The 18,019-nt window shown below is 38.4% G+C and overlaps 1 protein-coding gene across 1 annotated transcript; it reads left to right on the top strand.

Annotated features, from left to right (window-relative positions):
• Nucleotides 1-9,644: 9,644 nt before the first annotated feature.
• Nucleotides 9,645-16,168, top strand: LOC121375732 (interferon-inducible GTPase 5-like). The gene is made up of 2 exons (XM_041503336.1): nucleotides 9,645-10,210; nucleotides 14,771-16,168. The coding sequence occupies exon 2, from the start codon at nucleotides 14,789-14,791 to the stop codon at nucleotides 16,037-16,039; it is 1,251 nt and encodes a 416-aa protein (XP_041359270.1). The 5' UTR covers nucleotides 9,645-10,210; nucleotides 14,771-14,788; the 3' UTR covers nucleotides 16,040-16,168.
• Nucleotides 16,169-18,019: the final 1,851 nt, after the last annotated feature.

The following is an 18,019-nucleotide window of genomic DNA, read 5'->3' as shown; positions in this document are numbered from 1 at the left end:
AATGAGAAATAGCCCTATAGGACCACCAACAGGAATCAATCCTAGATCGACTGCGTATTAAACTATGTCCTGGCCTGCATGGGATTAGGCAATTAAATATTAATGGCAATTTTTATGTATATATAAAAAATAATGCTACAAAATTTTCTGAAGATGGAACCGCAAAGGTGAGGGACCAAGTAAATTTGAGATGTATCCGGTTTAAAAGGCCAAGTTCTGTACTAATATTTAAAAAGGGACGCTGTAGCTAGAGGGAGCAATGTATGTGTAGTCATGGAATATGTATGGAAACTAAATTTAGTTTTCTCTATTTTAATACAATGTGTTAATATGTATCCGATATCAGCAAGTTTAAGGAATAAAAAAGGACTTGATAAAATTAATAATTTTAAAGTTTTTGTAAAGTTTTCTAACAAGATACTTGCTTAAATTTATTGTTGATGAAAAGCCTTACAAATGAACCAGTAGACAAGTCTGATGTGTTATATATATAACTACTGTCTATATATTGTCTACTGGTTCATTTGTAACAAATGTTTATATATATATAATAATAATATATATATATATATATGTGTGTGTGTGTGTGTGTGTGTGTGTGTGTGTGTGTGTATGTGTATCTATATGTGTATCTATATGTATATATATATGGGTTATTTAAAATTGTTTAAAGAAATAATTTCCTTTAACAAAGTGTTGGCCAATTATTTCTTTTAAACAGTTTTAAATAAAAAATATAGGCCTACTTGTTTTATTTTATTATTTTTATTTGTGTGCACGCGCTCGTTTGTAATGCTTTACTTGAAATATGGACCAGACGCTTTAAAAATACATGGACTAAAAATATTTATTCAGGTGAAAAGAAAAAGAAGACAAAAAGGAAATTTGGTATTCTCGGAACCGAACATACGGGTACTTCGACCCCTGGCCGCCATTGTTTATCACGTGACGCGGTGAAGCTTCTCCTTAGTTACGTATGGTTTGATAGTGAAATGAGGCAACTTTGGTCGATCATTTACAACAGTTAACGGTCACGATGCCTAACATGTTGTGCAGTTGGCTGCATAAACCATAGCCCGAGTACTCTGACTGTAAGAGAGCTAGACGGACATTTGGACATAAACACGCTCTCATTACAGTCAGAGACCAACCTATGTCTTTTTTTGGCAATTCCTGACTACCAAACGGTAGGCAACGAGTCCCGCTCTAATACCACAACAATCCTATGTTTGACGTCAAATACCTTTACATCAATCATTTTCGAGTTAAGTGATACAAAAAAATCCACATATTAATCACTAATACACTTACTACAGAAAGAAACCCGACAGCACCCACATTCAGCGACGCTTCGTGACACTCCGTCGCAACAATTGCAAAGCTCGGCGATCTATTTCGAGACGTAGACCACGTGATCGCGCACTGGGCGATTCCGCCTTGTGCAGCAGTTACAGGGGCCGTCTCATATCAAGCGAAGTTACAACATGGAAGAGTTGGCTAATGCCGTTTTGGATGAATTTGGATTTCATTACGTCATTAAACCAAAACAATTACACATTATTGATTCCATTTTGAATTTGAAGGATACATATGGGGTGTTATCGACAGGATACGGCAAAAGTATGTGCTACGTACTGCCTCCTCTTATGAGACGACCCCTTAACTGCTGCACAAGGCGGAATCGCCCAGTCTCGAAATAGATCGCCGAGCTTTGTAATTGTTGCGACGGAGTGTCACGAAGCGTAGCTGAATGTGGGTGCTGTCGGGTTTCTTTCTGTAGTATGTGTATTAATGATTAATATGTGGATTTTTTTTGTATCACTTAACTCGAAAATGATTGATGTAAAGGTATTTGACGTCAAACATAGGATTGTTGTGGTATTAGAGCGGGATTCGTTGCCTACCGTTTGGTAGTCAGGAATTGCCAAAAAAAGACATAGGTTGGTCTCTGACTGTAATGAGAGCGTGTTTATGTCCAAATGTCCGTCTAGCTCTCTTACAGTCAGAGTACTCGGGCTACACAAACCATAACATGATGATAAAAAAAAATATCGTTTTACAAATTTCCAAAAGAGACTAGGCGCCGCTTGTGGGTAGGGTCATTAAAACGACAAACCTGATGGAATTCTATGGCTTCCCTCACAGAATGTGACTACGTTGACTTTAATGTTGTTGCTTGTTGACACCAACAGAGATTAATTTAGCAAACAAAATGGTTAAAGCATGTGCAGTGATAAAAATCCCACATTATACTGTAAATAAAATACACAATTCCATCGTCTTCCATGAACCCCCCCCTCAAACAAAACGATGCATCCAGTTCTTGAATAAAGAGTATATTCCTTTATCATTAAATTTGTGTGGTCTTTATTTTTCATTTAATCTTAGTTGCTTGGATATTATCTATACTTGTATTTATTTTGCCATACCACAGCTACTACATCTTATTTATTTTTAAATTTTAAAATAAAAAGTTTATACTGCTAAATTACACACATATAATAATTATAATATAGGCCTAAACTTTTATTTTTTTTATTTTTACAAATGTGTCTGTAGCAGGCCTGCAGTAAGAAAATATAGGTCGTTCTCTCCCCCCCCCCCCCCCCCTCCGTGTTTAGTATTTACGTTGGTGCAGATGGTAAATAATGTGTGCCTTTCTTTCAGTATATATATATATATATATATATATATATATATATATATATATATGCCAAATTTCTAGTGAAATCACTAATGTGTGTGTGTGTGTGTATATATATATATATACTCTTCAAAAGAAGAAACGCAAAACCACATTGTCGTAACATTTGGAGAATTGATTTAATTATTGAATGGTGAGTCCGATAATTACCAAATGTTGCAGGATTGTTCACAATTCACTCTAGTCCATTGTGAGTAAGTGATAGGACACACCACCAAGGTCAAGGTCATCTGGAGTCAATACCGGGTGTGGCCTCCGCGTGTGTTGACAACTGCCTGGCACCGCCTGCCCATTGAAGCAACCAGAGTACGGATGACGACCCGGGGGATGGTGGCCCACTCGGCCTGCAAGGCTGCTGCCAGCTCGGGCAGGGTCTGGGGCTGTGGTTGTCGCTGTCGGAGGCGTCGGTCCAACTCGTCCCACAGATGCTCAATTGGGTTCAAATCCGGTGATATCGATGGCCAAGGAAGGACATTAATGTTGTTGTTCTGTAGGAAAGCCGTTGTGAGACGTGCTGTGTGAGGCCTGGCGTTGTCATGTTGGAACACTGCGTTGGCGTTGGCCATAACTGGAACGATGTGTGGCCGGAGGATCTGGTCAATGTAGCCCTGTGCATTCAGGCTGCCCTGCACGTGGACCAGGTCAGTTCTGCCAGTGTGTGAGATGGCTGCCCACACCATGACACTACCCCCGCCGAATCTGTCCACTTCCTGCACGCAGTTTGCCGCATAACGTTCACCACGACGCCTATACACGCGATATCTTCCATCATGACGTCGGAGCAGAAATCGGGACTCGTCATTGAACCACACCTGTCTCCATCGCAGTTGAGGCCATTGTCGATGAATCTGGCACCACTGCAGTCGGAGTCGACGGTGTTGTGGTGTTAAGATGACACCTCGAACTGGACGTCTGGCACGAATTCTTACCTCACGTAGGCGGTTCCGTACGGTCTGGTCGGATATCCTGCGCAAACCTGGTATTGCTGCGGCTGTGGAGGTGGCAGTAGTCAATCGTTCCCGAAGGTGGCGTACCCGGATGTAGCGGTCCTGCCCGGGGGTAGTGACCCGTGGTCGACCGGATCTAGGGAGGTCACGTGTTGATCCATGTTGCTGGTAACGGTCCCACAGTCTGGAGATGGTGCTTGGGGACACATGGAATGCCCTGGCAACGGCCGTTCTGGATTCGCCTGCGTCTAGTCGGCCGATGGCATTGTTTCTCTGCGGTTCACTGAGACGTGGCATGTCCTGGATTGTCAACTGTCGGCCAGATACAGAGGCCAGGCAAGCGAACACCCTGCACTTTTATACTGTCGGTGTTCATGTTGCACGTGCAGACAACGCACGTGCAGTGGTGACATGGTTTGCACGTGGCTGCGTTTTTGCGAATATTCACATTTTGGAACTTTATTGTACAGTAGTTGCGTTTTATCGAATGTAACCGTGGGAATGTGTTTGTGACATGCAATGACCTTATATTCACAAAGCATGAACCGGTAGGAAACATAAAATCGGAGTTATAACCCATTTGTACCCTTTTGCGTTTCTTTTTTTGAAGAGTATATATATACATACATTATATATATATATATATATATATACACACACACGCACACATTAGTGATTTCCCTAGAAATTACTTTTTGGGCATTTTCACCATTTTTGGGGCACTCTTTTTCATTAAAAATACACAAAAATTAATTGAAATAAACAATAATGTAATTTATGTGCTTGCTTAATAAATGAATGGCAAAAGATGTAAAAGGCATATTTTATTAATTAATAATACCTTTTGGGGTGTTTTATAAAGGCAATTTTAGAATTATTTAGTGAAAAAGGCTTATTTAATCTCAGGGCAGCATGGTGCTGATTAAGGCAAGATGGTGCTAGACTATTGAGGCATGGTGCTGCACCGTGCTAAAACAATCTAGGAAAAACACTACACATACATATACATAAATCTAAAAATACATTAAAAATCTATTCTATTGTGGATCAATGTAATTTGGTGGTTGTGGTACATTTGTAAATTTTACTTGTTCAAGTTAGAGGACTTACCTTTTTACATATATATGTAGTTTCATGGTATTCTACAGTTCAGTGTGTGTGTTTGTGTGTGTGTGTGTTTGTGTTTGTGTGTGTGTGTGTGTAATCTGCTTTAGAAATTACCTGCAATAAAATGAATGGTCAACTGCCATATCTGATATTTGTTTTCCATTTTGAAAACACTGTTTGACATGGCATTTAACTATCTCATTCATATATTTTCCTTGAATGTGCTACATAAGTGCATCTACATGAGGTAATTTAACCCGGGTTAAAAGCAACTTAGGTTAAATATGTGTAGTCTAGTAGAAGGCATACCGATATAGATCAGTTTATTAACAACCATATTTGCCTCCTTTCTCCAGCTGTATACTATTAAAAATTAGTTTTGTAGATATGACTTAAATTGAACTGCAATAACAATTCCAATACAGCACAAGACTGAACAAGAAAATATCTGCAATATCCATTGTGACTAGATATAAAACACCACCAATATTATACATATATATATATTAACCATTATTTACTCAGGTAAGTTTTTGTGTTTTATTACTAAATATACCAGATTAAACCCTATTATTAAAACATTTGCATGTTTGTTCCACGAGGTAACACTTATGTTTTATTAGGTTGTAGACCTCGACATGAAAATAACTGAGGGAACTGATTATTTGCTCCCTAATGTAGTTTATGGGGGGCAATTTAAAATATTACCATATTGATACTACATGTATATAAATTCACATGCCAAAGGAAACTATATATTATTCTCCTTGAAACTAATCTCAGGTGTGATAGGTAAGTAGAGAGAGATATTGCTCCCCCTAGATGTCAAGGTCTGAGGATGGCTATATTTTATTATTGCTATTTTTGTGTGCCTGCATTCAACCGGTAAGGAAGGGCAACATCATGTGGTAATTTTGCAATCTGTAAAAACAAAAAGCATTTCATTATTTCAAGAAACTGTATTTTGTTTTAAGAATAAAAGAATGTATTCAGTGGAACATTATACTGCTGCCAATACATCTATATAAGATATGACAATAATACTATTGTAATTTTGAACTTGTAAAGTAACAATTTTGCCATTGTTTAATTATTACATATTATTTGGAAATAAAATAATTATTAAATCATAAAAATAATTTAACTTAATCATGCATACAAATTTTATTATAAATACAAATTATATATTTTGTAGTCCACATCATAATTATTATATTAATAATTATCTTATCATTTCAAAATTGTAAAAATTTATAATTAACATTACCTGAAAATTGCATCAACAAAAATTATGTTCTGCCCAACCTGCCGTCCCCTCGACATTCAAAGTACACGGAAACACATCGGTACTAAATATAGATTATACTAATTCAGATTCCCGTTGTTCGTTTCTCTTATATGGCAACCCAAGCTATTATAATACACATAAGACGTATTGCAACTATGTGTTCGCTACAGAAAATAAATGACAATATGTAAGGCATGTAAAAAGTTAATATGATAACTTTATTCTATGTAAACCAGTAATCACTAAGGCTTTGCTTCACCCCCAAAGACCCGGATGATCGGTAACTAGGCCGTGTGACGTCACGCCGGTTCCGAGAATATTTTTGAACTCAGTCAATCATCAAATTTTATGGGTGGAAAGAGTACATGTATCTCCTCCATACAGGAGCTATGTAGAATAGCGTTCCCGTGCTACAAGCGGTAATTTAAGCACATTTTGGCCATTCTTTGCTATTCACGCTACGCTAGTTCGCTTTGTTACTAATGGCCATTATGATAGACTTCTGCCTACCAGATGCGCGCGCATGCTGATACGTGACGTCCTTCCCTAAACACATGGCTTCTCCTATTGGTAACACTATACCAATTAATTTCCGGCTGGGTCGAAGTTCGAGGTGTACCGAACTTTTGATAGAGAAGTTAACACCACAAGTCCTGTGATTGGTTATAAATGTGAGTGTGTTGGTTGTAAAAAAAATTAGTTTCATCTGGGCTAAAAATTTATACAATTTTAATTAATCTAGTACCACTGTGTCAAGTAGCCTTTTGTGCTAAACTAGGGGTGTTGTAAAAACATCTGGTTATACCGAAAATAGCCATAAAAGGTACCATTTTCTGCAGTTAATACTTTGAGGTAGGGGTTGTAGTACTGATATTTATGGGTCATAGTTTGGTTGATATATTGCATATAGTGTTTTTAAACACAAACGTTAACATGGTCGCCTATGGGATTTGAATTGGTATAGTCCAACCTATTGCATCCACTAATGCACATCCCAGAATAAAATGGATGCACTGACGGAAAGTTATATTACTATATATCGGGGGGTAACGGGAGGAAATATTACGCTACGACACTAGTACCTTTGTATGTTACGCTAAATGTTTAATGTAGAGTATCTAGACGTTTTACCAGTCGTGTTTTCTTCGCTTATTCCCGGCGATTTAACGGGGAAAACCGAACATTGTGAGCTAAAATTGTCCGATATTTACCAATCTAATTAAAATTAGCTCCACTATTACATGTGGATCTAACACCAGCCTGCTGGAGCTCATGTCCACCTATCAAAACCCTACTTGCAGAATCCTGCCAGCGATTTAAAAATACTTTGAAAACATTCCGAATTATCCTGAGGGTATACGACATGTTTCGTGTGAATTACGAATGCCTTAAAACATGTTTTATTTTATAAAATAAATAATTTGTAATGTAAAACTGAAGACTGATTTTTTTTTATTTTTTTTTTATATAAATAAATAAATAATGTTTAATGTAAAATAGAAGACTGATAACCCACCCCGTACGTACTGGTATGGTTCGCTGTACTGCGGTCACTAAAATAGACTCGCCCGATATTTTTAGAATTTGTATGCTCCCAAATAACGTTATAAAAAGCGAAGTGTGATTGGTCAATATTTAAATTATTATTTACAGACGAAATATTACCTGGACATTGGGGACTACGCAGTGTTGTTAGTTTTAAATCACTGGCAGGATTCTGCCAGTAAGGTTTTGATTGGTGGACATGAGCTCCAACTGGCTGATGTTAGAACCACATGTAATAGTGGAGCTAATTTTAATTAGATTGGATATTTACTCAAGTGAAAGATATACTAGTATTATGTTATGTTTGCTTATTAATTTTTAACATTTGCGACATTGCCATATTTCCGATCTCACAAAGGAATGCAGTAGTATGTCAGGCTTTGTTCAAAATAAATTATATAAGGGAAGTGGTTTATAGTGTGATCGTTTGTAATTATTTTGTCGATAATATCGTAAAGAAAACCGAAAATGTCCGAAGTCTGTGTGAAACAAAAACATAATTTGTTTAATACTGAAACGAAAAAAAACGAATTTTGTAACATTATGAAACGGAAAAGGGAAAAATCTGAAACGGAAAATCAGTGCCTCTACGTTATCATTTTGATTCGGTTTGTTTTCTCGTGCACGGTTCGCGCAATCAACATCCGATTTGTTGTTGTTCATTTGTGAGATTTTTCTTCACAGTTCGTGAACATTTTCAGTAAAAATAAAGTTCAGACAAGTAAGTGTCTCAATACAAAACCAGGACAGAACAGTTGGAACACCCCTGCGTGTGTTGTACCTCACCGTGGTGCAGGGGTGTAACATTCTCTTTGAGAATGGCCAATACAGCACAAATTGAAGTTTAGAGTAAAATTCGGTGTCCGTAAAATTCTGTGATATTTGTATTTGTATTTTTGGCACAGTTCTTTACACTGTTTTTGTTTAAACCTTGAATTTTTATATTGATTTTGATCATCACTTTATTTATTTGCATTACCATAGTTTGACACCCAATGGCCGATGTATTTTTCGTGCTGGGGTGTCGTTAAACATTCATTCATTCATTCATTCATTCAGTTGGAACATGTCCAGGAGAGGTGAAAAGAACGCACCCCAAGTCTGTGCGCACTCTGTGAAATTTGTCGTGACGTAGGCATTGTTTTGCTTCGAGCGACATCTACCGGTGACATCAGAATACTAACTTTCAAAATTATTTCAAGCAATTGGGACATGGGGATTCCCATGGTATTTATCGATATAAAACCTGCTTTTTCACTCCATTTGATAAAAACGTGATCTAAGTGTGTTACAGGTTTGTAGATTAACCAAATTATAATTTATTTTCGCTGGATGGAACTAGGGTGTGCGGCTTTAATGCAATACAAAAAAAAAGTTTGATGGGGGTATGGACTCCCGTGCCCCCCCCCCCCTCGCTACGCCTCTGACTTCTGGCAAGTACAGGTATATAATAATAGGTGTGTGCGTATTTAAACATTAATTGGATATTTAAGCATGGAAATCAAGTTAAAATTAATTCGGTAGCTAATAATAGTATCGGGGATTTTTCAATTCTCGGAAAACAGATGCAGGAAATGCCGCCACATGTAATAGTATAAATACTGCTAGGTCACGTTAATCATAGATCACACCACTTTCAACAAGATACGCAAACAGAACTAGCATATTGGCATATTTATCCACGTAAGTTATTACCGTTTGTCTTTTTTGTTTATATAACTGTAACACCATCTGACATCTGTAAGAAGTCCTTCAAATTATCGATGTTTTAAAAGTCTCGGAAATAGAATAAAACTGATTTTCGTCGATTATTTCTTTCATATTAAACTGACAATTAAATATTTTGTAAATATCTCTTTAATGATAATCTACCTCCCCCCTCGCTACGCCACTGACTTTTGGCAAGTACAGGTATATAATAATAGGTGTGTGCGTATTTAAACATTAATTGGATATTTAAGCATGGAAATCAAGTTAAAATTAATTCGGTAGCTAATAATAGTATCGGGGATTTTTCAATTCTCGGAAAACAGATGCAGGAAATCCCGCCACATGTAATAGTATAAATACTGCTAGGTCACGTTAATCATAGATCACACCACTTTCAACAAGATACGCAAACAGAACTAGCATATTGGCATATTTATCCACGTAAGTTATTACCGTTTGCCTTTTTTGTTTATATAACTGTAACACCATCTGACATCTGTAAGAATTCCTTCAAATTATCGATGTTTTAAAAGTCTCGGAAATAGAATAAAACTGATTTTCGTCGATTATTTCTTTCATATTAAACTGACAATTAAATATTTTGTAAATATCTCTTTAATGATAATCTACCTCCCCTCTCGCTACGCCACTGACTTCTGGCAAGTACAGGTATATAATAATAGGTGTGTGCGTATTTAAACATTAATTGGATATTTAAGCATGGAAATCAAGTTAAAATTAATTCGGTAGCTAATAATAGTATCGGGGATTTTTCAATTCTCGGAAAACAGATGCAGGAAATGCCGCCACATGTAATAGTATAAATACTGCTAGGTCACGTTAATCATAGATCACACCACTTTCAACAAGATACGCAAACAGAACTAGCATATTGGCATATTTATCCACGTAAGTTATTACCGTTTGTCTTTTTTGTTTATATAACTGTAACACCATCTGACATCTGTAAGAAGTCCTTCAAATTAACCGGCCTCGGTGGCGTCGTGGCAGGCCATCGGTCTACAGGCTGGTAGGTACTGGGTTCGGATCCCAGTCGAGGCATGGAATTTTTAATCCAGATACCGACTCCAAACCCTGAGCGAGTGCTCCGCAAGGCTCAATGGGTAGGTGTAAACCACTTGCACCGACCAGTGATCCATAACTGGTTCAACAAAGGCCATGGTTTGTGCTATCCTGCCTGTGGGAAGCGCAAATAAAAGACCCCTTGCTGCTAATCGGAAGAGTAGCCCATGTAGTGGCGACAGCGGGTTTCCTCTCAAAATCTGTGTGGTCCTTAACCATATGTCTGACGCCATATAACCGTAAATAAAATGTGTTGAGTGCGTCGTTAAATAAAACATTTCTTTCTTTCTTTCCTTCAAATTATCGATGGTTTAAAAGTCTCGGAAATAGAATAAAACTGATTTTCGTCGATTATTTCTTTCATATTAAACTGACAATTAAATATTTTGTAAATATCTCTTTAATGATAATCTACCTAATTTAGCATTTACTTTTTTGGATTCTCATTCATGTACAAGGTGGTGTTTACTCTTGAAATTAAAATAGAGAGGTCAGTGAACAGGCGAGTGTGACCTTTATTGGAACAGACGACAACACATTTTCATTCCCAGTCTGGAGCTCCACGCGGTAAGACGTGTTTGTTTCGCTTGTGCACACTGCACGTGCTTTCGTTAGTTCATAAAAATAAACTCGAATGAATTTTGCTCGGAACGAAATTGTGGTCGAAATAGCGACTGACACCACCTTTTCCCACCCTAATCGTGTAGTGTGATCTTTTTCGGGCATATGCAGACTAAGAAATACGTACTTTGAAACGATCTTCTCTTTGAATTAAAGGAAAAACGACCGACTGTATGACTTGGGTTTAACACGCGCGGTGCATTATGGGAGGAAAATGAAACTCGGAACAATCTTGTATGTGGAAAAGGATCGGTGAAGTCATTTCTCGTTCCATAATGAATAAAAGTGGACAGATTCGGCGGGGGTAGTGTCATGGTGTGGGCAGCCATCTCACACACTGGCAGAACTGACCTGGTCCACGTGCAGGGCAACCTGAATGCACAGGGCTACATTGACCAGATCCTCCGGCCACACATCGTTCCAGTTATGGCCAACGCCAACGCAGTGTTCCAACATGACAACGCCAGGCCTCACACAGCACGTCTCACAACGGCTTTCCTACAGAACAACAACATTAATGTCCTTCCTTGGCTATCGATATCACCGGATTTGAACCCAATTGAGCATCTATGGGACGAGTTGGACCGACGCCTCCGACAGCGACAACCACAGCCCCAGACCCTGCCCGAGCTGGCAGCAGCCTTGCAGGCCGAGTGGGCCACCATCCCCCGGGACGTCATCCGTACTCTGGTTGCTTCAATGGGCAGGCGGTGCCAGGCAGTTGTCAACACACGCGGAGGCCACACCCGGTATTGACTCCAGATGACCTTGACCTTGGTGGTGTGTCCTATCACTTACTCACAATGGACTAGAGTGAATTGTGAACAATCCTGCAACATTTGGTAATTATTGGACTCACCATTCAATAATTAAATCAATTCTCCAAATGTTACGACAATGTGGTTTTGCGTTTCTTCTTTTGAAGAGTATATTTAGTTTTGGAGAGGGATCGGGGTAAACTGTCATCAGAAACCGTACCTCACATGTTGCAACAGCAATGAAATTGACACATGTTGATCAAAATTTGTTATAGTCTGTTCCAATAAAGTGCACATCTGTTTAATGACATCTTTTAATTTCAAGAGTAAACACCACCTTGTACATCAGTGAGAGCCCAAACAAGTAAATGTTAAATTAGGTAGACTATCATTAAATAGATATTTACAAAATATTTACTTAATATTTACTTATCAGTTTAATATGTAACAAATAATCGACGAAAACCATTTTTATTCTATTTCCGACTGTACTTTTTTTTCTTTCTTTTTTTAAAGTATATCATTTCATTATTTAGACCGGCTTCAGAATGAGCTAAGTGTCACCCGGAGAGGTACGGTGGCAGGGAAAGGACATCACATCAAATTATTTTTCTCGATCGATCGATTTAATATCTCGATCGATCGACCTATTATCTCGATCGATCGACTTACTATCTCGATCGATCGACTTTCGAGGCTTTCCGTTAAGATAGACGACTGGTATACCGTTATAGGTTATACTATACCAATTTGGTCGGGATGATGTGAGCAGGTACTCATGGGTGGATTCAGGACATATTTTTAGGAGGGGGGACCAAGACAAAAAGGTACACATTGACTCGTTAAAAGGGCATCTTAATAAAAGTTTTAATATTTGCAGTTAATATGAATGCGTTTGTGTATATATCACAGTATACGAACGGACGTGTATACTAAATGACTAGCTGTGGTTTCTGTAGCGCTAGCTGCATGAATAAAGATTATTATATGAGCTTTGAGACCCGTCGGAGCATTTTTTGAAAGTGTGGTGGGTTAATGATCAGGGTCGTTGTTAAGCATGGCACGAGATGTGTAGGGAGTCCGGGGGCATGCTTCCTCGGGGAAATTTTAAAAACTGGATGGCTTTAAACGCCTTTTCTTGGCATCTGAATCGCACAATTAGCCATTTTTAAACAATGTTTTTAAAACTATTTTAAGCATTATTTTGCATAGTATTATAACCCAAGAATGTGTGTTTCCCTCCTTGGCATCTTGATAGCAAAATTACCCATTTTCAGACAGTGATCACATCCTCTTTTGGAGTTTTATAACCCAATTTTTTTTATTTAGAAGAGTTCAAACCCGTTACTCTTAGATCTCAATCACTAAATGGAGAATTTTAGCGTAAAGTTTGTTTTATTTAACGACGCCGCTAGAGCACATTGATTTTTTATCTTATCATCGGCTATTGGACGTCAAACATATGGTCATTCTGACACTGTTTTTAGAGGAAACCCGCTGTCGCCACATAGGCTACTCTTTTATTTGCGCTTCCCACAGGCAGGATAGCACAAACCATGGCCTTTGTTGAACCAGTTATGGATCACTGGTCGGTGCAAGTGGTTTACACCTACCCATTGAGCCTTGCGGAGCACTCACTCAGGGTTTGGAGTCGGTATCTCGATTAAAAATCCCATGCCTCGACTGGGATCCGAACCCAGTACCTACCAGCCTGTAGACCAATGGCCTGCCACGACGCCACCGAGGCCGGTTCCAATTTTAGCGTTGACCGGGGGCGGGAGAACGGGGAATCAACAGAATCAACTTTGCTTCGTATATAAATATGACTATCATACATTTCATTGTAATTTGACTTTAATAACCTTTTTTAAAGGGCACTATTCCAGGGACGGATCTGTCTAGGTAGGGCAGATATAGCCTGGACAAAAAAAAACAAAAAAAACAAAAAAAAAACCCCGCCCCAAAACACTTTTAAATTAAAAGTTTGAAAGACAGGTAGAGCAGTTGTACATAAAAACGATACAAAGGGGCACTTAAAAGTATAACTTTAAAGGACACTGTTCTTGGGACGGCTCAGTCTAGGTAGAGCAGTTACACATAAAAAACGATACAAAGGGGCATTTGTAAATTATAACTTTAACTGGAACTATTCTAGGGACGGCTCTGTCAAGGTAGAGCAGTTATACATTTTAAAAAAAGATACAAAGGGGCATAGCTGTAAAAGGACACTATTCTAGAGACGGCTGTCTAGGTAGGGCAGATATACATAAAATGACAGCCTATTGTTCATTAGTAATTTTGAAAATCTATACAATTTCAAACAAACAATATTAGGCTATCATTATGCAACTTTGATCACGCATTTTAAGGCGCTCATGACTCGCGTTAGACAATGTGGTGAACCCTATTGAGACTCAGTGACACAGACACACATAGATTCTGCAAGCTTGCGCATACACGCACAGCTTAACTTGTGAAGCTAAAAATGGTTACGGGCAAAACTATTTTTATACAAACAAAAAGGGCACTTGAACAATTTGAGGGCACTTGAAAAATTTGGGGGGGGGGGGAGGACGCGTCCCCCTGGTACCCCCCTCTGAATAGCACAGCTCTGTTGGGACATGGATACAGCCAGCAATATTTTGTTGAGTATTAAATAATAACCTATGTGGCAAGTCGTTATATCACTTATAATATAACTATAAACTATTTTATTTTGTTTAATGTATATATTTAGTCGTTCATCATTCTTATCATTAGCTTTATTATTGCTGGGTAACCAGACTGTCTTTATATGTATGTAATAATTATATGTATATATCATATGTAAGCACGGTAATAAAGCATTTTATATTGTATTGTACTGCCCCCCCTCCCTCCCTCCCTCTCTCTCTCTCTCTCTCTCTCTCTCTCTCTCTCTCTCTCTCTCTCTCTCTCTCTCTCTCTCTCTCTCTGTGCAGAATTTGGAATAGCAAAAAGGATAATAGAGTAAAACAATTTTTTTCAGACTGCATGTTTTGGAACAATGGCAGACGACAGTTTTGGTAAATTTTCTGAACAGGAACTTCAAGAAGCAAAACAATATGTCGACGCACATGGTGTGTCTGGTATCGTTGATTTTCTTAACGATAAGGCTAACCAATGGAGGTATATTGGCATTAATATTGGCATTATTGGAGAGTCGGCGGTTGGCAAATCCTCGTTCATAAACTGCATTCGTGACGTAACAGCAGACGACATCGGTGGAGCCGCTGTTGGAACTGGTGATACAACAATAGAACCAACCAGGTATTGGCATCCTTATAACGAAGAACTTGTATTCTGGGACCTGCCCGGTGTAGGAACACCGAAATATCCAAGAAATGAAAAATACTTGGACAGCATCAACTTTGAAAAGTATGATTTTTTCCTAATTCTGTCAGACAGTCGATTTTCAATCAACGACGTTTGGTTAGCAAAAGAGATAGACAAGAGAGGAAAGCGGTTCTTCTTCGTTCGTACAAAAATTGACGAAGCGATGGAAAATGAACAGCAAATCCGAGGAGGGGATTTCTCAGCGAGTGCTGTGCTGGACAAAATAATCAAAGACTGCCAAAACAATTTTAAAGCGGCTCAGCTGACCGACACTAGCGTGTTTTGTATTTCTAATTACCACAGAGAGATGTGGCAGTTTGAAGAGCTCATGGAACAGCTGATAGTTGCACTGCCGGAGTTGAAGAGGATTTCTCTTGTACTTTCCATTGGCCCAGTATCCAAACAAGTCATTGGACAGAAAACCAAGATCTTAAAGGATAGGATTTGGAAAATGTCTACCCTTTCCGCCTTGGGTGCAGCCGGCGGTGCGTTGGTTCCAATCCCACTGGTAGGTGGGGCGATTGGTGTTGCCGTAGATCTTGCTATTCTAATAGGGGAAGTTAACTTCTACCTCAAACAGTATGGCCTGAATGACGAGTCGTTGAAACAGCTGGCAGACCGGACCAACACGACTGTTGACTACTACGTACAGTCACTCAAGTTTGCCTCGTCACTTGTCACCAAAAGACAAACCATAAAGACTTTCGTTTTTGACGTCATAAAACGTCAAGCAACCAAGCAAGTTCAGAAAACTGCTGCCAGGGAACTTGTTAAATTTATTCCGATAATAGGTAGTGTTGTGGCAGGCGGGGTGTCTTTTGGCACATGCTACTACTTTCTAGAAAAAACAATCAAAGAGTTTGAGGCGGATGCACTTTCCGTTGTTGATGCTGCTATTCAGCAGACAAGTTCTCAAATTTGATGAAACAAAAGCGAACAGACTGTATTTCATTGGTTAAAACGGATGGCACTTCCACTGAGCTAAATTTAATTGGACACAACCAGACTATATTTTGTATAATTTTATATTCATTAAACATTTCAAAACAGGGGTACGTTTTCATCTAGCCCGAGTAGGCTACTCTGACAGTAAGATAGCTAAACGGACATTTGGACAGTTATCAACATCGTTTCAATAATGTTCCGGTTAAATACATATTTTTTGACGGGTTTGTTCATGTAGTATATGTATTAGTGATTAATATGTGGATTTTTGTTTTTATCAGTGAGCTAAAAAATTATTGATGTAAAGGTATTTAACGTCAACAATAGGATTGTTGTTGTATTGGAGTGGCCCGGAATCTTGGACTGCCGTTTGGTAAGCAGAGATTGCACAGAATTTATATAGATTGGTTTCTGAAGGTAAGACAGTCTTGATAACTGTCTAAATGTCCGTCTAGCTCCCTTACCGTCAAAGTACTCTGGCTAGTTTTAATCAAAATAAGAGTGCATTTAGTTGTTACGTTTTAGTATAATACTATGGATAGGTGTACGACCTTCCATTTTTGTAAATTGTAGGGAGCAGACTGTTTTTTGCCGGAAATGCCCGAATCTGGATAACAACATAGTAATTTTTCCGTGTTGAAATATAGAGCTAATATTAAGTAATATAGTTTCTCTGTATATTAGAATATAGTGCCGAACGGGTTAAAATGAGATGCAAATGGTTTCCGGAGAATAATGAGGTCGTAGGTAGCCTCTTGAACATGCGCAGAGAGGAGCTCCAATTGATTGTAAACAACATTGATATACACGATAGAGAATCTGTGAATGAACATGTAAAACAGTTCACTAATATATTAAATTATGTTACGGATAGCTGTAATTATGAAGTGAGGTTAAATAATACGACACACACAACATCAAGAGGATGGATGGTTCGATGAGTAATGTAAACGTCTCCAAATTGTCCACAAAAAGCTTTATATATTGTGACGGTACATGCTCTTAATTTTGTTTTCGCCTGTGGCGATATTAATTGTTTTAGAAGGCCGTGTGCAGTTCCAAATTGCACTTAGCCAGGTGGGCAACTTGTTACGTAATACTTCTGCGTGACGGTCATCGAGCTTTTCTAATACACACCCAGAGCAGGTGTGGAGGCCATGTGGCTAGTAGTTACGTAATATCTCCGGTAGTGCTGTTTATGGCCAGGGGATTGCTCGCAGATTGGCGACATCCAGACTGACGATCAGAGAGAAATATACCGACTCTGGAAGAGGTGGAATATCAGATGATAGGGGGAGGACCGCCTTGTACCCCCAGGCGATATTCTGATTTTTATAATAAATAGCTAGGGTTTAGAGATATCTGGGAGAACCAAAAAGGAAGGCTTCCCGGAACGTTGGCCGTTTGGACTTTGGTAAATATATTATTTCTGCCCTGTTGTATAACCTTGATGTGATTGATGTGACTTTAAATATTTTAATACTGTATTATACCAATATTATTTAGACAGTGTCTTCGGTCATCTGACGAAGTAAATCGTAGTCTTACTGTTCTATATTTATACGAGTATTTGGTAATATAAAGCTTAGCCAGTCATCCTAGAAGACCTAGGTAAACTGTAGGTTATTGTCTTTATTGTGATAGATACCAGTATTAATTCTGTGTTACAAGGTTACTGAATGAGTAGTTAGGGTTAATTAAAAATTAACCAGTTAGGAATAGAGTGGTAATTCCTGTATTAATTAAGTTCTCCTAGAAGCGTTTCTCAATTATCACACGTGTGGGTGTTGTGTCACGGTGAAGTGATTAGCATATTGTGTAAACTAGACACCTAGAGATTAACTAATTAAGTGATCAGTTCTGGGTTGTTATTATTTGTTGTTATTAATTAACTACTGCGGAAGTACATTTGTTAGCGTAGATTAATACAGATTCCAAAGTGTATTGTGTTTTTGTT

Source organism: Gigantopelta aegis, chromosome 6 (assembly GCF_016097555.1).
Source record: "Gigantopelta aegis isolate Gae_Host chromosome 6, Gae_host_genome, whole genome shotgun sequence".
In the NCBI taxonomy this organism is placed as follows: Eukaryota; Metazoa; Mollusca; class Gastropoda; order Neomphalida; family Peltospiridae; genus Gigantopelta; species Gigantopelta aegis.
This window is presented reverse-complemented; position numbering and strand designations above follow the sequence as displayed.